The sequence below is a fragment of the Mus caroli genome, unplaced genomic scaffold (genome assembly GCF_978045245.1).
Source record: "Mus caroli unplaced genomic scaffold, Mus_caroli_1 scaffold_1, whole genome shotgun sequence".
Taxonomy (NCBI): domain Eukaryota; kingdom Metazoa; phylum Chordata; class Mammalia; order Rodentia; family Muridae; genus Mus; species Mus caroli.
This window is the reverse complement of record NW_028227256.1, coordinates 33,656,776-33,683,094: the sequence shown is the minus strand read 5'-3', so window position 1 is coordinate 33,683,094 and position 26,319 is coordinate 33,656,776. Positions and strand designations below refer to the sequence as shown.

At 51.6% G+C, this 26,319-nt stretch overlaps 1 protein-coding gene across 1 annotated transcript; it reads right to left on the bottom strand.

Moving 5' to 3' along the window:
* Window positions 1-3,481: 3,481 nt before the first annotated feature.
* On the bottom strand, window positions 3,482-24,593 carry Zap70 (zeta chain of T cell receptor associated protein kinase 70). Its single transcript, XM_021166449.2, has 13 exons — window positions 24,473-24,593; window positions 15,186-15,596; window positions 14,448-14,608; window positions 7,963-8,101; window positions 7,790-7,874; window positions 7,663-7,706; window positions 7,451-7,502; window positions 6,938-7,133; window positions 6,374-6,580; window positions 5,257-5,449; window positions 5,027-5,167; window positions 4,807-4,919; window positions 3,482-3,838 (listed from the first exon to the last, which is right to left on the bottom strand). Exons 2-13 carry the CDS (start codon window positions 15,585-15,587, stop codon window positions 3,715-3,717), a joined length of 1,857 nt encoding a protein of 618 aa, XP_021022108.1. The 5' UTR covers window positions 15,588-15,596; window positions 24,473-24,593; the 3' UTR covers window positions 3,482-3,714.
* Window positions 24,594-26,319: the final 1,726 nt, after the last annotated feature.

Sequence of the window (26,319 nt, the reverse complement as noted above, 5' to 3'; positions counted from 1 at the left end):
TCCCCAGAATCCCCCAGAGCCCAAGTCCAAAATAGCGGTCCCTAAAGCCATTCCACTTCCAAACCCACTTGGTCTGAGGCCCTGTCCCATTCCTATAGACTGTGGAATCCCAACAGTGAGCCTAATGGGTAGTGCAGACTGGGGACCCACTCGGGAGGCTGAGGCAGACAGAGCATGAGTTGAAGGCCAGCTTGAGCCTAGTATGTGCAAAACTTTGGGTTCATCCCCCTGCACCCCATAAAACTAAGAATGCTGGCCCCTGCCTGTAATCCCACCACAGGAAGTGGAGGCAAGAGGACCAGAAGTTCAAGGTCGCCTCTAGCTACACAGTGACTTTTAGGCAACCCCGGACTTCAGGAGACCCCGGCTCAAAAACAAATAAACGAAAACGGGGGCGGGGGGCTGGGGAGCAGGCTGAGTAAGTTTCGTTCCCAGCTCTTGAAAGGTGGCTGATGACCATCCATACCCCTAGCTCCAGGGGACCTGACACCCTCTTCTGACCTCTATAGTCACAAGCACGCATGGGATGCACCGACATACGTGCAGGCAAAACATTTACAGGTGCAAAAATAAAGCCACGAAACTGAATGGTGACTGAGTCACGCAGTCGTTTCTCCTCCGGACATGTAAAGGCTGCGAGTACAAGACAGGAGCCAGCAGCTACAGAAGGTCGTGGCCTTGCTGGATCAGGGGCGACATCCACAGGCAAAGCAGAACCTGTGGTTAAGAGAAGTCTGTAAGACCGAGGGACGGGGCTGCAGGAGCAGATGATATTGGAAAGGAACAAAGAGAGATGTCCCACTGTACAGCCTCGTGGGGCGGCCGTGGGCTCAGCCCTTACTCTGAGTCATTCTTCTGCGCTTTTCCTAGGCTGCTGCTGCCCCTCCCGCTCCTCCTGGCTGCTGGTGGCAGAGAAAATGGGAGGGTTTCTCTCTAAAGCCAGGTTCAAGCGTCAGGGCTTTAAGCGTCCTGCGCGCAAGCAAGCGTCCTTGTAGTTCCCGGTACCTTTGAGATCTTCCCATTCGTGTTCTACATTTACTTTCCCTTTTCAGTCGACGCACCCATAGAGAAACTGAGGCACGGGAGGGCTAAACAACTTGCCCCCGGGGCAACTGGGGCTAAATCTATAAACAGCAGAAAAGCGTGCCACACTAAAGCAGAGGGCTACGCTACAATACAAAGGCGCAAGAGCCAGGATGTGTTCTGCGAGAGGGTGCGGAGCCCGGGTCCCAGAGGCTGGCAAGAAGCATCCTGCAAACGGGCCTGGAGTGAACCCTCTGCAGGCGGAGAAACTGAGAGCTGAAGATCAGAGGCGAGTTTGGATTCTGTTCCCTAGCCAGAAGCTGCCAGAATAAGGACAGGTGAGCGCCCTGTGCCAGGAACTGAGCCCACCTTTTGCTTTTACTGTGGCGCCACCTTGTGGCATTGTTTTAGAACTACAACCTCTTCAGAGGATAACGTCATTGCCAAGCCTTTCCCAGTGTACTAGATACCCACGTGGATGATGTTTTAATACCGAACCAATTAGTGATGCTGGCGATAAAATAAATAAAAACAAAAATGTATTTATTTTCTTAAACGTTTGTGCAATAATATGTGTCATTGGGCTGGAGAGATGGCTCAGCGGGTAAGAGCACTGACTGCTCTTCCAGAGGTCCTGAGTTCAATTCCCAGCAACCACATGGTGGCTCACAACCGTCTGTAATGGGCTCTGATGCCCACTTCTGGTCTGAAGACAGTGACAGTGTACTCACATGCATTAAATTAATTAATTAATTAATTAAAATATATCATTATCCAATAATGAGTGAATTTTAATGCAACTGAAATATTTGCAAAAGAAACCATTTCCAGCAGCCACTAAATCCTACCACTGCGGAAATTTCTTTCTTGACCAACTTATTAGTTTTAAAGAAATTAAAGACTGTTTAAGTTTTAATATTGTCTATGAATTAGTAATACAGCTTACATATGCAGTAGTAAAGTCATCTTCTAATGAAAAACACTTATCTCCCTATTCTCAAGGCACTGCTAAGGGGTTTTCGCTTGGTTTGGTTTTGGTTTTTTGAGTGTTTTGTTTTGTTTGTTTGTTTGTTTGTTTGTTTGCCTGTTTGGAGTGTGTGCTGTTGACATAGGATCTCATTATGGAACCCAGGCTCGCCTGCAACTTGTAACCTCCTCACCTCAGCCCCATCAGTAAATCTTCAACACAAAATGAGGCAGAGTAGGGAAGTACTCAGCGCTCAAGGGTGCTTACTGCCTTTCTAGAGGAACCAAGTTCGATTCCCAGCACCTGTGTCAGACATCACAATCCCCGGAAATTCCAGCTCCTTTGGCCTTCCCAGACACCTGAAAGCATGTACAATTCACTCCCGAGACGCAGACAGACAGACAGACAGGCAGGCAGGCAGGCAGACAGGCATGCAGGCAGGCGCACCGGCACGCATGCACGCACGCACGCACGCACGCACGCACGCACGCACGCACGCACGCATGCACCTAGGCGTACAGAATGAAAACTAGTAGTTAAACCAAAATAAGCTCTGTACTGGATCTAACGTTATTGTCTCAGCATTGTCCTGCTGACCCTATGTGCGTGTGTCAAGGCTCCGGGGCTCCTTGCTGCCCTCAACCCCATTCAACAATTCTCCTGTGACCCCCACAAAACTTCCAGAACCTTCCCAGAGCATCTGGCTTCCCACCACAAATAACAACAAACTTTACTTCCCCAGAATTCCCAGCAAATCTCACCTCTCATTGGCGCTAAGTGTGATATGCCCCCTCCCATCCCCAAGTCACTCTGGCCAAGGGATGGAGGCACTGGTTTGCTGCTAAGGGAGGAGCCAATCTCACTGAGGTCACAGGTGGCACAGTCGAACGATTAGAATCCTGGCTCCATCCCACCTCACCTGTTGGGGTATGCCCTCCATTATTTCTTGGGTAGGGAAACTGAGGCAGTAAGACTTGGGGAGTTCTGAGTGGGACTGTACCTGAACTGACCCTTGGAATATGGACTAGCTGTGACTGTGGGGGTGGGCCGGGGCAGGTGTGGGGCAGACACTGGCAACAACCCAGTCAGGACAGGTATAAGAACTGGGTGTGAGGCCTCCCTAAAGAGGCCAGAAAACCTGTTTCAGCTGGCTGGGGAGGGGGGCAGGTAGTCTGTAAAAGCCTCTCCAGGTGGTTGATCCTGGTGTGTAGCTGTTACAGACGAACCCGTGGTGTCCAATCAGGGATGCTGAGGCCCCTGACACACACAGCCCTTAGCACTCAAACCCACCCTGGCCTCCATTTCCCAGTTTGCCCTGACACCTCATTCGCCCGATGATAACCCTGCCACAGCCTTATCTTCCATGGGGCCCCTATGGGGCTGGGCCTACTGACAAGATTGCTACATTTTTCCTTACCGGTTCCACTCAATTGCCCTGCCCAGCCCTTCCCAAGCTCCTGGCCCTGGTCGAGGGAAGATGAGAATACTCAGCCAAGAGAAGTGGAGTTTATTCTGATGCTGACAGTGACCCCTGGAGGACTCTGGGCTCCCACTCAGAAACAGTGGAAGTAGACTTTGGGAGCACACATCCTCTCAGCCCACTGGTGATGTTTACCAATATCCCATCAGCCCCAGCCCATGAGGCGGGGAGAATCACATGGGACAGTCGATTGGGCTCCTGAACACAGGCCATCCTGGACAGAGGCTGTAGGGAGGCTTGGGGCTCAGCCACATACAGCCTCAGCCACCTGTTCACACTGTGGGGGTCCCTCAGCCCGGCTGGCCAGGCTGTAGTAATAGTTCCGCATACGTTGTTCCACAGTCAGGAAGTCGGGGCGATCCTCCCACCTGTCGGGAAGACCCAGAACCCAGCCTCAGCCAAAGGGCAGAAAGGTACCAAGGGATAGGGAGTTGGGGCAGACTTTTGGGGCTCAGAGGAGGGAGGGCTGTTGGATGAGGTCTCCTTGGTATGAGATGGATGGAATTCTGGGGCGCCCAGCCTTAACAAGCAGAGCTGCTGCCTTACAGAACACAGATAACCATGTCATATTGAGTGTTGTCCAGGAGGTACAGAAACAGTGCACTGGTGCTCAGAGTGGACAGGAAGCAAGGATGTCAAATACAGACAGGCTGGGTACATGAGCCAGGCGTAAGCTTACACAGAGGCGGGTATGTGGCCCGGGATGGGGGTATCAGAGCACGAGCAGGTTTGACCGGTGGGGAGCTGGTTTGTGGTGCCGGGACAGGATCCGGCTTGGGTGTTGTGGGTCTTTTCTGAGAGAGGCTGAGTCAGCCTGAATTGAAACGGGATGCACCGGCCAACCCATCCCTGTCACATGGACTGTTCCATGGTTGTTTCGAGGCATATCAAATGTTGGAACATGGCAGCTTCTTTGAGTATCTCCTTGTCATCTGGTCTGGGTGGGGTCGAGTGATTGAGAGTTAAGTGCATTACGCATTTGGCTCCAGCACTCGTGGCTTCCCTGCGTCCTTGGTCATTGAGCATTGGCCATCAATCAGTAGGGAATAATAATGAAGCGCTGGAAAGTCATCCTAGGTGTGGGACACTAACAATGCACTGGGTGACAGTGTGACGTGGTGGTCTAGTACTCTGGGAACTGTGTGCTGGTGGCAGCAGGGCCGTGGCTGCATTGCAGGGCCAGTGTGTTGGGGAGCCAAGCACAGATGGGGACAGATTAAAGGAAGAAGCCGGGTGTGGCTCTGTGAGTGGAGTACTAGGGTAACTGACTGGACTTGAGGAAATCCTCTCCAGGCTCAGGGCTGTACGGCCACATCCCTGACCCCCTGGAACTCACTTGTATATCCAGCAGTCACTCATAAGTGCGTACATCTCGGGCGGACACTCCGGCGGACATTCCATCCTCTTACCCTGCTTGATGAAGTCCAGGACCTCGGGGCCCTTCATTTTCTGCTCAGGCCAGGGACAAAGGCGTGCATGTGTTCGTGAGGAGCCAGGGTCTGTCCCTCACGCTGGTCCACCTCCCCAGCCCACCGTTGCCAAACTGCCCAGCCTACCTTGTAGGGCTTCTGACCGTAGGAGAAGGCCTCCCACATGGTGACCCCATAGCTCCAGACATCACTGCGGCTGGAGAACTTCCGGAAGTTGATGCACTCTGGCGCGTACCACTTCAGAGGCCACTTCCCTGCAGACCGGGCCTGAGACGGGGAGGAACTGCTAGGACCGGAGCTTGGGAACCCTCCCCCACCAGCCACCTCCACCTGGGCACCACTGGGGTGGCACTCACTGTGTAATAGCTGTCGTCAGCACCCAGTGCTTTGGACAGGCCAAAGTCGCTGATCTTGGCATAGTGCCGATTGACCAGTAGAACATTGCGGGCTGCCAGGTCGCGGTGCACAAAGTTTTTCTCCTCCAAATACTTCATGCCCATGGCCACCTGGTGCAGCAGTTCAGCTACATTGCTCACGGGGATCTCCTCCCTGGGGTGGAGGGGATGGTGGAGTCAGCCTCCCTTCCCATGGGGCATGGGTGTAGAAAACCTGGGCATCAGTGAGGTGGCTGGCATGTAGACCATCCTTGTTGGCAGTGCCAGATGCTAAGAGCTTTATTACGTGTTCAATGTTTACAGGAGCCCTGGGTACAGTTCCTGCTAGCGCCACCATGGTGCACGTGGGAAAAGAGAGTCAGGAGCTCTTCTTTATAGCATGAGTGTGGGCATCAGAGTACACATAGGGCAGGCATGTCCAGGAAGAAGTAAAGGCAGGTGGTGTACACTGTCTATCTGTGTGTGTGTGTGTGTGTGTGTCTCTCTCACTGTATGTGTGTGCCTCTGTATGTGTGTGTGTCTGTGTCTCTATGTCTGTCTATTTGTCTGTCTCTCTGTGTGTGTCTCTGTGTGTCTGTCCATTTCTCTGTCTCTGTGTATGACTGTGTCTGTCTGTCTGTCTGTGTCTTTATTTCTGTGTGTGTGTCTGTCTGTCTGTGTCTATCTCTCTGTGTGTCTGTCTCTGTGTCTAGCTGTCTCTGTCTCTGTATGTCTGTCCATTCCTCTCTGTCTCTGTGTGTATCTCTGTGTCTGTCTCTGTCTGTCTGTCTGTCTGTCTGTCTGTGTCTTTATTTCTCTCTGTGTGTGTCTTTGTCTTGTCTGTCTCTCTGTGTGCCTGTCTGTCTCTCTGCCTGTGTATATCTATCTGTCTCTCTGTGTATCTGTGTGTCTCTCTGTTTCTCTTTCTCTGTGTGTCTCTGTGTGTGCATCTGTCTGTCTGTCTGTCTCTGTGCGTGTGTCTGTCTGCCTCTCTCTCTCTGTCTCTCTCTCTCTATGTCTTTGTATGTGTTCCTCTCTTTCTCCCCCCACCCCATCCCCACCCCTACTCCCCCACCCCGTGAGAGTCCCCCAGGCTCACTTCTTTCCCAGCAGGAACTTGTGCAGTGGCCCGCCTCCCGCCATCTCCATGACCAGCATGAGTGCCTCCGCCTGGCACACGCCGATGAGCCGCACGATGTAGGGGTTGTCAAGCTGGTGCATGATCTGGGCCTCTCGCATCATCTCATCTTTATCAGCCTTCTCTGTGCCCTGCTTCAGCACCTTGATGGCCACATCGATCTGCTTCCTGCCCAGGGGCGAGGCCACAGACAGCTTGGGTGGGAACTGGGCCAACACAGGCCACACCCGGCTCTCTTGCTCCACCACCCCCTACCCTCCACCCCCACCCCCCACCCCCGTCAACCATGAACCCTCTGGTTCACTGCCAAGCCATCCATTCCCAGAGATGCCTGAACTGTCTCAGTCAGAGACACCTTCCCAGGGAGTGCCTGCATGGCCTGTCATGGCCAGTCAACAAGGGGTTCCCCTCTGCATAACTTCATAAGCCCTCCTAGTGGGGGCCAGTGTCTCCCTCTCAGGGGTCCCCGGCTCCTACAGCTCCTCTGCTCTGATACCCATGCTGTGGCAGAAGACCCCGCCGTACTTGCGCATGCGGTAGACTCCCTGGCGCACTGAGCCAAAGTTGCCACAGCCAAGCTCGATGTCCGCCACGAGGAGATTCTCTCGCTTCAGGAAGAGCTTCTTGTCTTTGAGTTCCTCAGGGTCGCTGTAGGGACTCTCGTACACACTTGTGTCCATGGGCATCGGCCGGGGCTTGTTTGTCGATGACGCTAAGCGTGCTGGGTATACATACGGGTGTCGTGCACTCCCGGGTTAGAGAGGAATGGGGGAGGGGGAGGGGGAGGGGGAAGGGCACATAAAGGACACAGGAAGCTCAAGCACACCAGACACAGGGCCATAAGCTATGATGTACCCACCCTCATGTGTCAGCATACACTAGGATATACAGGCCCATGGGCAGGCGTGATGACTAAGCATTGCAGACCCCTGGCAACGGCTCTGGCTTCGTCAACTCTTGCTAAGTCCCACAGGCCAGCCAGGGACTCTGCTTTCAGGTGGACATAAACGCATGCACAGCTCCGCCTCTGCCGCTCACCTGGTTCAGGGGTGTATCCGTCCGAGTTCAGGGTGTCCACTCGTCTCTGAGGCTAAAGGCCACAGGGTCAGCAGCAGTCAGCGAGACTCAGCCCTCTCATGAGACCCACGCCTGATGAGGACACCCCAGGGACAGCCCCCTGCATGGCGATCTCCTCCATCCCACCCAACCTCCCAATGTCATGTCTCAACGCTGAGGTGCCACGGGCTCACCTGAGTGAATGTGGATGGGTGGGCTGGGAGGGTGGGTGCAGCAGCTGTTAGGGAGCAAAGGGAACAGTAAGTATGGGAGACAGACCCCCCTACATGCCTGCCTGCCTCCTGTCTCTGCCCCCCTCACCTGCCACGCTGGCGCTGCTGTTGGGACAGACCTCCTTCAAGCGGTAAATTAGTCCATCTGCCTTCAGCTTCAGGTACTCCACCAGCTGTGGGAAGGGGAGTCAGGTGAGGCCTCCCCCCACCCCAAACTGAGCACACTATCACGGGGTTCTCCTCAGAATGTGGGCAGCCTACCTGCCAGAGCGTGTCAAACTTGGTGCCTTCGGGAATGCAGTACTTGCCAGCCTTGTCCTGGCTGATGAGATAGTGGTACACAGTTTTCCCATAGACCAGGGACAGTGCATATGTGCCCTGCTCCTTCCGGGGCCTCAGCCTGAAGGGGGTGGGGGGAAGGGTGTCACTGCTACAGCAACATGGAGGGGACTTCCTGTGCCTCAGGTACTAACACACATGCTATGGGCTCCATACCCAGAATCTCCTAAAGCAACAGCAGAGAGTGGGGAAAGCCACTGCTGGATGTCAGCCAACGTCTGGCCTTATGGTGACCATGGGGGAAGGAGACAAAGAGTTGGGAAAGCAGAGTGGACAGAGGTAGACATGAGGTGATCCAAAGGCAGACCTGAATCTCTTCCCAGGGGAATACTGATGGCCCACAGGGGATATGGAGCTGTGGACGTGGGTCCCCCATGCACAGGAGCCACATGTTCTTCCACAGCAGTGAGACGCTTGCTACCCACTGAGAGGCCGTTATCCTCAGGGGTACCCAATCATGAGGGGTACATTCAGCTATGAAGGACATAGGGACCCATAATCCCTGTGTATGGCCACACACACACATACACACAGTGGCCTCCATCCCTGTGCACATTCACATGCATACATGTTATAACAAACATACTGAGAGTCATACAGTGGCAACCTCACATGAAACCCCATGGCAAAAGTCAAACAACCTCAAACAACACAGTATCATGTGAGGACTGCTTAACCACCCATAACTGACAATCAGCCACTGTGATGGTTTGAATGAGAATGGCCCCCCAAAAGATCATGTATGCTTGGTCCCCAGATAGTGGAACTGCTTGGGAAGAATTAGGAGGTATGAGCTTGTTGAAGAAGGTGTGGCTTTGTTAGAAGAGGTGTGGCCTTGTTAGAGGGCTGTGGAGGGGTGTGGCCTTGTTGGAGGGCTGTGGAGGGGTGTGGCCTTGTTGGAGGGCTGTGATGTGTCACTGCACAATATAAGAGCTATGCTTCTTCATTTGTCAGAGGTCCTTCATTTGGGCACTGTTTCTGCCACCCCATTCCATACTCAGACTTTCCATGTTCTCCTCGAGGCATTAGCCTGTGGTACCCTCAAATTTCCGGTCCTTATTTGTCCACAACCTGGGTTCCACAGCCAGCGCCCCAGCCTGTTCTGGCCACCTGAGCCTGCACAGCAGCCAAGGCCTACACAAGGACCTGCCATACCTGCAACCACCCACAGGCCCCTTCTATGCCACCTTCACCACCCTCTAGCTACCCAAACTTCCTCTGTCCTCCTCCAGGATCCAGCCCAGTGAGTACCCCTCACCTCCCCAGCTATACCTTTTTTTATAACCCACTAGATTTAGCTTGGGTCCTACATCCAGCACACAGCCTAGTCTACCCTTCACTGTAGAGGATTCTAGGCTCGACCCAGGATCGTCCCTACCTAGGTCCCCAAACCACAGGACTTTCCCAAGTCATATCAAACAGATCTACTCCCATGTTGCAGGCCTGGAACAGAAAGCCCAGGCCCTCTGCCCACCTGCCTTCATTCCATCCAAGCTATTTCCAGTCTCTAGACCCAACCTTCCCAACACCTTCTCTTCCCCAACCTGCTTTGTCCATAACAAATTCAGAACAAAGGAAGTCACACACCCAGCTGTCATCCCAAGAATACCAATCATGCCACTATCTTTTCTCCAAAACCTACCAATCCTGTAGACATGTTTGCCAATGAGGATTGCCTGCATCAGCAATTCTCAACCTGTGGGCTTTGACCCTTTTGGGGATAGAAAGACAGGGGTCTCCTAAGATCACTGGAAAGCACTGATATTTACATCATGAATCATAACAGTAGCCAAATTACAGTTATAAAGCAGCAACGGAAATAAATTTATGGTTGAGGGGTCACCACAACATGAGGAACTGCAGTAAAGGGTCGCAGCATTTGAAAGGTTGAGAACCACTAGCCTGGATGAACTCCAAGACACAGAATGTAGCCATTCATAAACTTCATCAAGGCATTCAAGGAGCTTAGAGAAGACACTAAGGAATAGTTCAGTGATGTTGTCAAGAGAGAGCTTGGAGGATAACTGCCTGAGTGATGCCCAGGAAACCACAAGCACGGGGCTGAGGGAAGGAGGAAGGCAACCGGCGTCAGAATAGGATTTCGTCAGGATAGAAATGCTGAAGGGAACTCAAGCCAGAATGAAGATGGAACTGAGAAGCCCATCTAGAAAACTCCAAGGAAAGCCATACATGTAGAATATATCAAGCAGAAGATAGAATATTAGATCTCAAAGATAAAGTAGAGAGTCTAGACCACATACCCAAGGAACACAGACACAAACTTTAAAAATAGTATCTTTGGGACATCATGAAAAAAATCAAGCCCTAAAACTATAGGCATAGACAGAGGCGGAGGCGGAGTGGGGGCACGGGAGGGGGAATCTCAAGTTATTGGCATAGATAAGTTCTTCAACAAGATCATAGAAGAAAACTTCCCACCTTGATGATCATGGACTGAACCTCTAAACCTGTAAGCCAGCCCCAATTAAATGTTGCCCTTATAAGAATTGCCTTGGTTGGTGTCTGTTCACAGCAATGAAGCTCTAAGACACAGCCTAAAATATCATACCCAGCAAAACTATCTGCCATGATGAAAGGAGAGAGAAAAACCTTCTACAACATAAATAGCCTTAAAATTTGTATATCTAAGGGCTGGTGAGATGGCTCAGTGGTTAAGAGCACTGACTGCTCTTCCAGAGGTCCTGTGTTCAGTTCCCAGCAACTGCATGGTGGCTCATGACCATCTGTAGTGGGATCCAATGCCCTCTTCTGGCATGCAGGTGTACATGCAGCAGAGCATTCACACATTAAATGAATAAATAAATAGTTCAAATAATAAAAAATATTGTATAGCCAAACTTAAAGAAAACACACAAAGCCTTATTGAAGCAAAGAGAGGAATAAGTATAGCAGACAGACTGTGGAGAGAGATACAAAGGCATAATTATTAAAACAGAAAATAACACTGAGAACACAAACATCTACAATGTGATGGCAACAATGAACACATTCCAATAATAAATATCAATGCCCTCAATCCTCCAATCAAAAGACACAGACTGACTGAATGGATCAAGAAATGGAAATCCATCTTTATGTCGCCTGCAAGACACACATCTTTGTTTTAAAGCTAGGTACTGCCTTGGAGTTAAATGATGGACAGAAGTGCTCCAACCAAATGGGACCAGGGAGCAAGCAGGCATTTCCATCCTCATAGCTGATGATAAAGGTTCACAAGGAGAACCTGCCAGGGTTTCCAGCCAAAGCCAGCCTCAACTAATCCAGGAATCTGGCTCTTCATAGTTTTTCTTGGTCTCTTGCTGTTCCCTAAATGAGTCACGCACTGTCCCTTATGATACCACTGCTTGTGTTTGTCTCTCTGCCAGCCCCTTACCGCCCCTGCCATACCCCCACCACCCCCGCCGCCCTGCCACATGCTCCCCAACAGCACTGGTCCTACAAGCCTCTTTTATTCACCTGTTGGCTCGTTTTTGTTTTTTTTCTGAGGTTTCTCTTATCTTAGTTGACTACTAGCTCTAAGCCTGTCCTAAACAACTCTTTTTTTTTTTTTTTTTTTTTTTTTTTGGTTTTTCGAGACAGGGTTTCTCTGTGTAGCCCTGGCTGTCCTGGAGCTCACTTTGTAGACCAGGCTGGCCTCGAACTCAGAAATCCGCCTGCCTCTGCCTCCCGAGTGCTGGGATTAAAGGCGTGCGCCACCACGCCCGGCCCTAAACAACTCTTTGTTGTGTAAAATATTTGCCAGTTTGGGCAGTACAGTTTTGCTAAACGACCACCAGTCACAGCCAGTCTCTGCTGCTGGAGGCTCCGACTCCCACTTACCACATGGGATGGAGAGCTTTATGTCAACCTGGCACAAGCTAAAGTCATCTGAGAGGAGAAAACCTCAATCAACAAACCGCCTCCCATAAGATGGGGCTGTAAGCAAATCAGTAGGGCATTTTCTTAATTAATGATTGAGGAGGGAGGGCCCCATTGTGGGTGGAGCCATCCCTGGGCTGGTGGTCCTGTGTTCTATAAGAAAGCAGGCTGAGTAGGCCACAGGAAGTAAGCCAGTAAACAGCACTCGTCCATGGCTCCCTCCTCCCAGTTTCTGCCCTGTTTGATTTCCTGCCCTGAAGAGCAGTGGTTTGGAAGTATAATCCAAATAAACTCTTTCTTCCCCAGGTAGCCTTGGTCATGGTGTTGCAGAGCATCAGTGTTAACCCTAACTAGTATGTAAACCCTAACTAGTATGTTAACCCTAACTAGTACCCCCTCCAACCTTCTGAATCCCAGCTGAGCTGACCTAAACAGAACTGCTCAGAAGGCTTACAAAATTGTAAACACATGGCAGGGTTAGAGTTAATAAATTTGGGGACAGTTTGTTACACAGCAAAAGCTAACTGATACAAATGCAAAGGTCTCCTCTTAGACTGGATGCAGGGGAGATGCTTAATCTAAGTTATCCAAAGATTGTCTTCTCTGGTTGGAGAGACGGCTCAGCAGTCACTCTTGCAGAGGACCCAAGTTTAGCTCCCAGTATCACACCTGCCTCTAACTCTAGTGTCAGGCCGGTCTGGTGCCTCTCATCTCCTCAGTCACCTGCATACATGTGAGCATCCTGACACACAGATACCTGTGTATTTACATAATTAAAAAGAATACTTTTTAAATTAAAACACATACACACTGTACTCCTAAGTTGAACCTCATCTTTTTTTCTTAAACCATGGTGCTGGGGCCTGAACTCTGGGCTATGTGCATGCTGAGCACACCCTCCAACACTAGGTACATCCCCGGCCCCAGCAAATTATCATTAATCAGAATTTAAGAGATTTCTCAGGGCTAACTGGGAATACATCTCAGTAGTAGAGTGCTTGCCTACAGTAGGCAAAGTCATGGCTTCAATCCCCACATTATGAAGAAAGAAAAATGGAAAAATACCTCCCTCAAAGCATTAGAAATATCCCTACAATTTATATTCCAACTGTCAGGTAAAATAAAATATACATGCATTATGTATATATAATATGTGTATTATATAAATGTATGTGTAGATATACATTTTTTAAATGTCTTTATTTTATTTCATTATTTATTTTAATTCTTGTTTTCAATACACCCCAACATGTTTTCCCCTCTTCATTCCCCCCATTTCCATCCCACCACATCTCCCCTCTCCCCCCTTCTTCATTCCCCCCATTTCCACCCCACCACATCTCCTCTCTCCCCCCTCTTCACTCCTCCCATTTCCACCCCACCACATCTCCCCTCTCCCCCAAATCCACTTTACTATTTTTGTTTTGTTTTGTTTTCGAGACAGGGTTTCTCTGTGTAGCCCTGGCTGTCCTGGAACTCACTCTGAAGACCAGGCTGGCCTCGAACTCAGAAATCTGCCTGCCTCTGCCTCCCAAGTGCTGGGATTAAAGGCATGCGCCACCACTGCCCGGCTATTATTTTTAATTGCATGTATGGGAAGTGGGGTATGTGCCTGTGAGTGCAGGGGGAAGGAGGGCTGTGGTTACAGGTGAATGTAAGCCGTGCCGCAGGTGCTGCCAGTCTGGTATTATACACACTCTTCCCTTTCCACTGACTGCAAAGTCCAGGAGAGAAAGCTATCTCTGGGGAGACCTGCAGGCCTCAGCACAGACCACACTGAGGGTCAAGCAGATCCTGGGAAAGGGAACAGCCCTGGGGGAGGAGGCGAAGCAATGATTCATCCCAGAGAGGCCCTAGGGACTGTCCCCCAGGCTACTTGATATAATCACTGGGCTTTCTGGGGTCACAGAGAGAGGCAGGCACCAACTCTTCTATCTGGATGCCTAGTGACTGGCTGATATCTGAATAACATTTATACTTAAAACACCCGCACCCAAGCAAGGAAGTAGCATCTCGCCCTGGCTTTTGAATGTTCAGCAGGCTTCTAAAAAAAAAAAAAAAAAAAGAGCTTCAGACTCTGACTGTAACAAACTCATGAATGACCCCTGCCATGGCTCAGACACACACAGACACGGTCACACAAGGAACAAGGGCTCATATCTATCTAACTTGCCCACGCTACTGCTCTACACACATTGATTCCTGAGATTCTTTACACAGGTCTCAGGCAGACACTGCTGGCATCGATAGAATAGATTCCTTCAACATCCTCCCTGTCTAATCCATACCATTGCCTGCTACCCAGCCCATAACCTACAGGCAGCTCAATGCACGTGACTCCAGCTCTGGAGTCCTTCCAGTTCACTGTAAGGACTTTACAGTATCAAAGTACCTCTGCGCATGTGCAAACAGACATATTTGCTCTTCGAGCCCACGTGCACACTCAGGTCTGCCTGCCCACCTGGCCCCCAGGATTTCAACCAATAAGCCCTGGCCCCTCATCAACTGCACTCCCATGCCCCACATACAGGAACTTGCCGTCGGTCTGCTGGCCGGAATAGAGCTTGCGCTCGGCCTCCTCGCGAGTCAGGCTGCTGTGATACCAGGGCATTCGCTCGTGGGCTGTGGTAGCAATGAGCTTCTCCACCTGTGGGGCCTGGCTGATGATGGCCTGCTCTAGTGCATCGCCCTGAGGAGGAGGAAAGAGGAGCGTTATGGGAGTGGCCAAGTGGCCAGCCACCAGAACCCCACTTGCTTGCTCTGTACTTTCCAGAACACCTGTTCCGTACGAGGAACCCACCCACCTAGGTATCCCTAGGGTGTGTCTGTAAGCTGTTGGAGGAACCTCCGTCGGCTCTAAGGTCTCCTTCCTAATCCACCCAGGGAAGCACCGTGCCTAGGCTTCACCTTCTAGGCCAGCTTGAAGCTCATCAGCTTTAAGGTCCAACACAATTTCCTGCTCAAGCATAGCACATGCTGTGGACTACAGCCTATAGTCTCTGTCTGCCATCCTTCTGTAGGCCACAGGCCTGCCCTTCATGGTCCTCTCTGGCACCTTCAGGCCCATCATTGATGGTGAAGCACCATAGCATCACTCAGACTGCGCAAGCCTGGACCTGCACGTCCTCCTTCCAGGTCATGGGCTCAACTAGGGCCTCAGCATTCTGTCGGTTCCAAATCCCAGGCCTCAGAGCATCTTGCAAGCCAGTGAAGACACAGCATCAGCCTCCATGCCCCGCTCACGTCCCCTCTGACCACGCCCTCACCTCCAGCTTCCAGGTCTGGCGCACGTAGTCGCGCACCATGGCATCGCGCAGGCAATCGAAGACCCCGGGCTGTGGCTCGAGTCCGGGCGGCCGGTTGCACGGCTTACGCAGGTTGCAGGGCAGCCCGTCGGGGTCCTGAGAATAAAACTGGCAGAGCTCGGCCGGGCCGCAGTGCGCCTTCCCGCCCGCGATGGCGTACGTGCCGTTGAGTTGGCGCTCGATGGGGAAATGGTGGAAGCGCACGTCGTGTACCAGCGACAGCACGTAGCCGCCCAGCGAGCGCAAGCACTGGCGCAGGAGGAACAGCCCATCGGCCATGCCTGCCAGCTTCAGGTGCTCCTCGGCCTCAGCCCGCGAGATGCTGCCATAGAAGAATGGCAGGTGTGCCGCAGGATCGGGCATCGCTGGGCCCTGTGGGTGCAAAGGCGTTTCAGGACCATCATGGTGCCTCATCTTTGCACGGGAGTCAGTTCCAGAGAGGAGCTACCCTGTCCTGGCACCCACTTCTGAAACCCACTTCTGACTTTTTGGGGACCTGTGCATAACATCCAGACACCCCGAAGGTCCCCAGGTCTGAACTGTCCCTTCAGTTTCCAAAGATATGTCATTCCCTTCCGTTTCGAAGGCCACACACGCTAGGGAGGTGGCGGTCAATAGTGTGATAGGCGTGACCATTACCATTATAGATTGAAGTCTGGATTTTTAAGAATGATATAAGAGAGAATGAGGTTACCATCGCTAGAAGGGCCACCCCCTCTAGCTCAGAGCATGAAGATGAGATGGAACCATCTCAAAAAAGAAAACAAAAAACAAAAAAAACTTTTACAGGGGAAGCTGGACGGTGTTGGCCCACGCCTTTAATCCCAGTACTTGGCAGGCAGAGGCAGGTAGATCTGTGAGTTCAAGGACAGCCTGATCTACAGAGCAAGATACAGGACAACCAAGGCTACACAGAGAAACCGTGTCTTGAAAAAATAAAACAAAACAAAAACAGGAGGGGAGAGTGTAAGGCAGGGCGAGGCTAACTAACTGCTCAGCAGGGAACCTGGCCCCAGTCTTCCCTGCTTCCCAGAGGATGCCCTTGGTCTTCTGTAATTCCCTTTGTCCCCACCCCCCCTGCCTGCCAGAACCAGCTTCAGAAAGTAAGAGCTCATCTGACTATCCATCCATAGAGAGACTGTTAAGAGTCAGGCTTTTACTCTAATGTTAAGTCTGATGCAACCATTAGGATGAAATGGGGTGTGTGGTTGGGGAGAAGAGACAGAAAAGCATGGTGGCTCGAGTATGCTACCCCAGAGTTTGGGAGGCTGAGGCAGGAGGGTCACATGAATTTAAGGTCAGCTTGGGGTAAATGGATGGATAAGTGGGTGGATGGATGGACAGATGGACAGATAGACAGACACATAGATAATAGATCTAAGAATGATAGATAGGTACATAGATACCATAGAAACATAGACAGACAAATCTGAGACAGATAGATAGATAGATAGATAGATAGATAGATAGATATAGATGATAGATCTGAGATAAATATATGATAGATTGATACATACATACGAGACAGATCTGAGGTAGATAGATGGACAAACAGGCAGACAGACAGACAGACAGACAGATAATGATAGGCAAATAATTTTAAATTGTCTACCTTGAACTCCCTGGAAGGCTGCTAGTATCCTGTATCTTGTTCAAGCTTGGGTTACACCAGTGTCTGAGTTAATCAAATTTCGGTGTGCATTAAGATTTATTGTATCTGCTCCGTCAAGGAGAACCACACAGTGCTGAGCCCAGGTTGGCCTCAAACTCACTATGTGGTTGAGACTGATTGAACTCTTGATCCTCCTGCCTCCACCTCCCATTTACTGGGAATATAAACCTGCACCAGTACACCAGGCTTAAAGGCATGTCCTAGGCAGGCCTTGAACGTGAGATCCTCTTGTCTCATTGTCTTTGGCATTTGCCTAACAGCATTGGGTTCCCATCAGAGCCAGCTGTACTCTGTGTGTGTGTGTGTGTGTGTGTGTGTGTGTGTGTGTGTGGTGTATTTCACAACATCTGGTTGAATACACATTGCTGGGCTGGATCTGGATCTATCACAGAACCTCTGCCTCATATGGGAAGGCCCAAGAAATGTGCCACCCCACAGGAGCAAGCAGCAGAGCCCTGTATTGCTCATGCTCCGTGGTGAAGTTATCATCTGTGACTCAATAATTCTTTCCATTCAGTGTATATCTGCAAATCGTGGGGGAAAACACCATATTATTTTGAGGATTGCAAAGTTTAGCCCTCAGGTGAATTCTCAAATATGGAATCTGTGAATAATGAGGGCCAATCTCTCTGATAAGCGGAGCAGAATGTGAGCTGCAGGACCCAGGGCTGAATGTGAGACCATTCACTCTTTCCACTCTCAGTATTCTTGCTTTTCTGCAATGTTGAAAACAATTAGCTCATCATAACAACTGCCTGTTACCTACTGAGCTGACCCAGGAAGACTCGGAAGGGACTCAGTGTCCTCCTTATGCAAATGTACATCCGGGTGTAAGGACAGGCTTGATAACTGAGAAAGACTGTGTCTGCTAGGAGTGTCCAGGGAGGGGCAGGGATAGAGGCTGAAGCTGAAGAAGATACTTGGGTGGGAGCAGGCTGAGGACAAGTTTTGGCATCTGGGGCTGCTGATCACATGACACAGATGCAGAGAGGGAAGCCATGGATTACCCAGCCCCACAATAGTTAATTGCAAGCAGCGATCAGAAACCCGCACCAACAATGGTGCTGCAGTCTTGGTCTTTCCACTGGGAGAAGGGTAGTTTCCAAACTGGCCTGGTGATACACACTTGTGATCCCAGTACTCGGGAAGCTGAGCCTGTAGGACTGAGTTCCAGGCCAGCCTGGGATATAGTTAAGGCCCCTGAGATAGTGAGACCCTGTCTCAGAAAACCAAACAATGAAAGGGAGGGAGGGGAGAGAGGGAAGACCCTTTAATGTTTTCAATTTTATGTACATGAGTGTTTTGTGTGCATGTATGTCCATAGGTCATATGTGTGCCTGGTGGCCACAGAGATCTAAAGAGGGTGGGTGTTATAGACAGTTATGGGTCCATTCAGATGTTGGCAATAAAACCCAGGTCCTTTGGAAGAGCAGCCAGTGCTCTTCAACACAGAGCCATCTCTCCAGCCCCAAGAGAACCTTTTTTAAAAAAGAATCTTTTAATAGAGTATTTCATGAGACTACCTGAAACAAGCCACCAAGTTCCAGGTTCCTTAAAAAAAAAAAAAAATGGAACCTGATAGAAAAGCCTCCAAGGAAGTTTTATAGCAATTTTTATTTAAAACTGTCACACGCTGAAAGTGACGTAAATATTTCTCAACAGGTAGAGAGAGGCAGGTGCCTCCAGTGTAGACGGCACAGCAGCATGCCCTGTGACCAAAGCAAAGAATGGTTGCCAACCAGGCTGTCAGAACTGTGGCAGGGAGTTCTGTCAGCAGCAACAGGTGGGGGCGACTACATGGACCTGAAGGAATTGGAGAATAGTCTACAGTTTGGCAAAAGTAGCTATTTCTCGCCTGTACACATCTGTCAGATCAGACCTTTTCCATGGGCTGTCTCAAGACATCACTGAATGTAAACTACCTCCATTTTTAAACAAAGGGTGGGAAGAGCAGCTGGGAAGTTTAGACGTGTTCACGCCCTCAGTAAGAACAGAGGCAGGAAAACTTATAACAATCAGGTTGGCTTCCCTCCGGTCTCCATCTGACTGACTCCCATTCTGGCTCTCATCTAGCCTGGTGCCCTGCTCCACCCCTAGCTAGGGAGGTACTAGGCAAGCACCTGCTGCTCCACGCCAGGTCCTCTGGGGAATGGGTGTCATGTCCCCTCCCTTCTGTTTGGTCTCAGATCTCTCTGGTCCTCACAAAGTCTCTGGCTTGTCCTCTTTGGCCCTTATACTTCCTGTGTGTTCTTTGTGCTCTCTCTCGCTCTCTCTCGCTCTCTCTCTCTCTCTCTCTCTCTCTCTCTCTCTCCCCTTTCCCAGCCTTGCCCCCTTACTTGGTCATCCCGCCATAGCTACCCAAACTCGACACGCATCTCCCCAGAGCCAGATCTCTAACCTGATGCTGGCTTGTGTCACCACCATCTCCTTTGATCTCCACCAACTGTTTCTATTAATACAAACAGACCCAGATCTCAGCCGCAGAATGCCTGTGGTTAGCTGAGTCCTCCACTGTCTGTTTCCACTTGAGCTGAGCTCTGAGGCCTGCATGCTGCTCCTGGGTGATTTGTCACCCTGGTCTCCTTTGCTCAAGAACCTACTATGGCTCCTTCATTGGATCAAAACTCCTCCACACTCTGCTCCAACCAGGCCGGGTTGCTTGATTTCCTTCAGACCCACTTCCAGATGTCTGTCTATGCAGGACTTTTCTGTTTGCCTTCCCTGGCCCTCTCCATCTCCCCAGACGCAGACAGCCCTTCCTGGAGGCTCCTAAGTCTGCTTTCCAGAGTATGAGGCTGCAGGATAAGACAGCAGGGGTCAGGGAGTGGGGACATGTTCTGGGGAGGGGGGTCGGTAACAAGGATGGTCTCTGGAGCAGGAAGCTGTGGCAGGAAGCTGTCAGTCACACACTTTGAGCTGCTTTGCCCCACATGGCCACAGGTGCAGCCTAGGTAATCAGATGTTAGTTATAGAAGAGAGGCTGAGGAGGGCTGGATCTCGGGGTCTAGTACAAGGCTGTTAGCCAAGACTGGCATCTCAGACCAAAGGCCAAGGTGGCCCAGAGGTAGGAGTTTACCCTGTTTTTCCTCCATCCTTTGTCCCACTACTGTGACAGCCGTCATGACAATCATGCCCTACCGACAGCCATCCATCCCAGGGTTGCCTGCATCTAGGCATGTGTCTGTATCCACCTTCCTGGCTTTTCTGGTTCATTCTCCTCGTATTCATGCAACATGGGAACCAAGTCTTTAGGGATACTGTAGTGAGAGATGCTGAGACCAGAGGAAGATGACAGAAAAAGGCAGAAGATGAAGGGCTAGGGGCAAGATGTTAGCAAAAGTCTTTGTCTCCCGCCTGCAACCAGGCCAGACCAGTGTGGTCCAGCTGCTCCCAGGAGCCAGCCGGCTCACTCACAGCCTCCCAGTGCAAACCTGGACTCAGAGCATCATCTCTTTTTTAGACCACCTATCTGTCTTGAGTGTGTTCTTCAAGCCCACCAGGACCCTGGACCCTGTCTGGGCTGATCCAAGGGCCTCATCAGTGGAGGAAGCAAGCAGGGCTTGGGTGAAGAAGCCTACTATGGTCTTTGCTCCCCCACATCCCAGGATTACCACCATATCTTCTCCTGCAGTGCCCTGAGACATGACAGTGAAAGCCAGAGTAAACAAACATGTCCAGGTTGGGCACCTATTCGCCATGGCTGTGTTCAGCTCTGCAAAGTGGTGATTGCTCCATCAGCAACCTCACTGATGGTCTACACCATGTAGTGCTCCCTTATGACTCTACTCATGGCAAATCCACAGCACAGGCCGAGAATGGGAGACCATCATCAACAGGAAGGTCACCTCCATCTTCCAGGAAGGAGAGCTTGCCAAGATGGAGTCTACTGGTGTCTTCAACTCCACAAAGAAGGCCAAAGCACACTCGCAGTGTGGAACCCAGAGGGTCATCATCTCCGGCCCCTAGGCTGATGCCCCTATGTGAACCACAGGGAGCACGGTTCCTTCAGGATTGTCAGCACTACTTCCTAGAGCACCAACCGCTGGGCCCCCTGGCCAATGTCACCCACGACAACCTTGGCATTACTTAGGGACTCACGACCGCATTCCACACCATACCCTTACCCAGAAGACTGTGGATGGTTCCTCTGGGAAACCGTGAGCAGGAAGGCTATGTCCAGAGCACCATCCCTGCATCCAGTGGCCGTAGAAAGGCTGTAAATCATCCCAGAACTGAGCAGGAAGTTTCTTGGCCTTCCATGTTCCCACCCCCAATACGTCTACTGCTGTGAATCTGACCCATCCAACCTGGAGGAAGTTACCAAATCCAGGGACATCAAGTAGCTGGTGAAGGGAGTCTGAAAGGCCTTCTAGGCTATCCTGAGGGCCCAGTTGCCTCCAGCTACTTTAACAGAGATACATATTCCTCTGCCTGAATTCAACACTGAGTCGGGTATTGGCTTTAGCAACCACCATGTCAAGCTCATTTCCTGGTATAACAAACTTTAGCCACTCAGCTATATTCCCAGCCTCCCACCACACCACACTTTGCTTTCTTGAAACAAGGCTTTTCTATATACCAAGCCTCCTGCCTCTACCCACCGAGTACTGGGATCACTAGCATGTGCAGTCACACTTGGTCTGCGGCCGTTCTCTCACTTATCCAGAATCACTCTCTCCCTGTTCTAGCCCCCTGTGCTCTCCCTCCCCCCTTGAACCCCATAGCCTTTACCCGGAGTCCTCTGAAGTCACAATTGCTTATTTCTAGGCCACATCCAGCTCCTCACGACAGACACTCGCTCATCAGAGTCCCATCTATATTATACAATAAGCACCAGTGCCTGCAGTTACCTGTAGTAAGCACACCACAGAGGGTAACAGGCTCCTTCCTGGTTTTCCAAGATAGATTTGCATCCCAGGGTCTCAGATCTCCTAGAGAATGGTGGTATGGACCCGGCCAGAAAGCTGGGCTCCCGGATGCTCTGAGACAGGGCCAAGGATGCCGCTCAGAGCTGCCAAGCTCCCAAGTACAGTTCCTTCCTGTGCTGACATACCCACTCTGTCCTCCCTCCCACCACAGGAACCTGCTCAGTCCACTTGTTCAAGCCCCTCAGTGGAAGCGCAACAATATGGTCCAAGCTGCGGGCCTCTGCACTGCTTAGATACCCCCTTCCTCCACTCCATTCCGGTCTGTCCCCTGACTTCCCTATAGCACAGCCTCTAGGTGGCTCTCCACACCAAGCCCATCCCCTCATTAGTGTTACCACTAAATATGATACACATGTATCAATATGTTGACATCTTGGTCCCTTGCATGCTTCATTTTCATTGCCACTAAACATCCAAGAGCCAAGGAGGACTATAATTGGCTATAATGAACAGGGATACCCCTTCAAGGGCCTGGCAAGCATGAGGGTCACAAGGAGGGCTTGGAATAGGAGGCCTGGGGACTTTACCATCTAGCACACAGGTGAGAAGATCTGCTCAGGGACCAAAGCCAGCCATGCCTTTGTCCTGGCTCTATGCCAGGATTCCAGCTGCCTCTCTCTGCTAGAAAAGTTCATGTTGCCATGCCCCCTCCCCAATCCTTCCTAGGATGCATCAGGTGCCTAGGAGGGGGAGCCTTCCTCAGCTCCAACCTCCCACAACCCAGCCCTCACGGTCACTGTCTGTCGCTCTTTCTATGACTGCCCTGAGCCTAGCTCCTCTGGGCACAGCCCACAGCAGCCCCTTTTCTATCGTAGCCCCTGTTTCCTCCCACCCAGAGAACAAGGCCGGCGATTCCTTACGAGGCTGTGGGGCATCCTTTAGGATCTACTCCACTTAACTTGCTCCTCAGAACAGTTGCTACCCAGGGACCGATACTCCCATTCCTCATCTGGGGAAACTGAGGCTCGGAGAAACTGATGCCAGGCTCGCAACCTGACCCACTGACCCACAGTCACTCAGGCCCAACAGAAACTGATGTTTCCAACTAATACTGTGCAGAAGAGACCGCAGAGCTCTGAGCCAAGTCCCCGGGGACTCCATGTCCCCGCAGACCCCAACACTGCAGCCGAACTACTTGGACTGCCAAGGCCTTGAGGCTGGTGGGGGCCAGAGACGGTCTTAAATCTAGCTCGCTGAGCATCTGTCAATTGATGGGACAATGTCCCTCCAACCCTGCAGAACGGTCAGAACCCCAGCCCAGCCTCCACTGACTAGATTCTAGAAATGACTTGACCCCTAAGCAAGGCAGCTTCTGCTCTCTAGATACCCAGCTATAGGACAGTAAAAGGTAGGTAGGAAACATTGGGGCGACCCAGGACAGGGCCCATAGAGTGGAGGAACGGTGAGGGAAGGGCAGTGGGGAGGGGTGTTTGACAGCATTCTTGACATCTACCCATTGCATGCCGGGATTGCCCAAGTTAATACCAAAAACATCTCCAGACACTAGTGCCCACTGGGGACAGGCGGCATCAGCTGGCTCTAGGTCAGCATGACCCCGTTCCTGTGGTCCTTGGGCCTGAGCGGGGTGGTCAGTATAGGGTAGTTCAGATGCTGCAGGCCTCGTGGAAGTTTCCAGAATCTGTGATCAGGGTCTGAGACCCTCCAGAGCTAATGATAACAATTAGCATCCTAACAGGCTATTAACTATACGGCTCCTACTATGTCCCTGAACACTGAATGATGTGTCAGATACAGAAACTGTGAAAGCACAGAGAGGTGGGGTGACTTGCCCAAGGTCACACAGCAATAAGGAGCAGGCAGATCTAGATGGACCCAGGCCCCTGGCCCTAAAAAGTGTAAACTTCAACAGCCTCCAGGCTGCTGGCCCACCAGAGCACCTGCGGGGGTTGCAAAGGCAAAACTGAAGGTCAGGTGAACTTTGAGTTTGTCAGAGGAACCTCAGCAGGTGGCACCTTCGATTTTCCAACGTAGGACTTGGTGACCAAGGCTTCAGTAAACACCTACTGTGTGCTTGATGTCCTAGCTAAGACAAGAGCAATGAATGTCACTGTGACCGTTCACAGGAACCCTGCTATTTTCTGCCAGGCCTCACTGTCTGAGATACCTCTTCCAGCCTCTTAGCCAACAAACAAGGCAAGCATTTAACAGGCCACCGACTCTGAATCTGCTTTTTAAATGCAGATTCAGAGAGGCCAAGAAAACTGTCAAGGGCACACAGCTACTGAGCAGAAATCTAGTGATGGTTCCTTGTCCCTGCTGTAACATGACCTGCCTCCGAGTGGAGCCTGACTCGAGCCCCTCACCAGAGCTACTGACGTCTGTTGTCCAAGCTCACGGGCCTATTGTACCAGCCTACCTGTGCTGCTTTCTAAAGCCAAGGAGCCGACCCAGCAGGAGTCTAGGAACCCAGAAAAAGACACGGAGTACCTGCACCCCTCGGGTGACCTGTTTCCCCAAGGGCGCCCCTTAGCTCCACCGCTTGCAGAGTCTCTGGTCCCCGCCACTGGGGCCCACCCAAGCCCAGCCTCAGGCCCCTGTGGACCCCACCCTTCTCACACAGAGATCAGAGTAAGGGAGTGACACCCAGTCACACTCCCTCCACCAAAGGCCAAAGGGTGGCCACTCACCTGGACACCCTCGAGGCTACCACAGCTCACAGGGTACGGCGGGGCCCAGCCGGAAGGCCTGGTGTCCCCAGAGCACTTTTTCTCACCAGCACCTTTCTTTGCAGCTCAGCCTATTTCCTTGATGCGAAGACAGGAAAGAGAGCCGTGTTTGAAGTTGACGTCAAAGCAGCAAAATGCTGTGTGGAAGGAAAATCACAAGCCGCATGCTCCTGGCGGGGCAGAGCACATTTCCGGGGTCACGCAGTACCAGCCGCAGGGCGTCAGGAACACGAGAGGAAGGTGGGGATTGTAGCAGCCAGGGATTGGGGCAAAGGCTGCTTCCCACAGTGAGCCCCCACCTGAAGGGGGGGTACCTGGAGTGTTGGGGGAAGGGCAAGTTCTGGAAAGGAGGGGTCCTCAATGTGTTCCTGTCCTAGATAAGGTTACCACTGCAGTGATTAACACCGTGACCAAAGCAAGCTGGGGAGGAATGGGTCTATCTGGTTTATATTTCCACAGCTAACTATCAAAGGAAGTTGGGGCAGGAACTCAAACAGCTGGAGGCAGGAGCTGATGCGAAGGCCATGGAGGGCGGCTGCTTACTGGCTTTCTCAGCCTGATTTCTTCTAGAACCCACGACCACCAGCCTGGGGATGGCTCCACCCACCATCAGACGGGCCCACAACACAACCTTGTAGAAGCGTTTTCTCAATTGAGGTTTCCTCTCAGATAACTATAATACGTGTCAAGTTGATATAAATCTAGCCAGTACAGTGCCCAATTTCTTGGAAGCATACAGGGGCAGGCCTCTGACGGAAACCCTAGTGGCAGGCTCTAAAGCTCTAAAGCTGGGGTGAGGGAGGGGTGAGCCCACTGGGACTCCAGAGCTAGGCTGGTGTTCACCTAGAAAAAGCCACGATGGCAGGGCTATTCTAGAGGAGCTCTGGGAAGAACTGGCTCTGGAGCTGGGACAAGTAGGCGGGGTCCCCGACACTCATACATTCTAGACCAGCCCCACAAGGGTCTACCATCTTGACCACTTCACATATCTAGATCATACTAGAAACGTGCATCACCCCAAGGTCTCTGGGAGCTACTTGAAAGCATTAGGGGCCAGAGGGGGGGGGAGGTGATGGGCGGCATTCTCCTCCGAGGTGGGAGTCTCCAGTGCTCAGAGAAGGGACATCTTGGTCTCAGCAAGCCACAAGCCCCTTCCTGTCCCACTTCGTGTCCAGAAGCTTGCGACTGGAAACAGTGTCATGGCTGCAGCCCGCAGTATGTCTGCTTCACTGAGGAGAGGATGTAGATCGCCACAGATAGGAGCATTGTCCCATGAGGTGGCAGGAGGGAGGCACGTCCTTTGAACTTCAGAGGGAAGGGCTACCGGATGCTAGGGAACTCAGCCTGTTAAGCAGTGTGCAGCTCGTCTAGGGGGGTCCAGTAAATACTCGCTGTGAACTCAGAGCCTGGGAAGAAATTGAACCCGTGCCCCAACACCTCCAGGTGTGCCTCCGAGGAGAAGCAACCTGGCCTCCTCCAGGAAGCCTCCCTATGCCTCACACTGGCCAGAGAGGCCCATGGGTGCAGGCAGCTGAAACTAGGCAGGCCATGTTTGGCTCCATAGCTAAAGGAACATCAGACCTCAACTGGGAAACATCTGGCAGGTGCCCTGGGAGGGGAGGGGATGGAGCCTCACTCTTCCAGAGAGGTCAATTCTATTGCCAACACTACCACCTCCACCTGCCCTGCAGCCCCAGCCACAAGGACAACCTCTTTCACCAGGGTCCCTCCTGGATTGACCTCCCCCGCCCCTACTCACTCACACACACACACACACAGTGACTCAGCTACTTTCCTTCTGGGCCTGG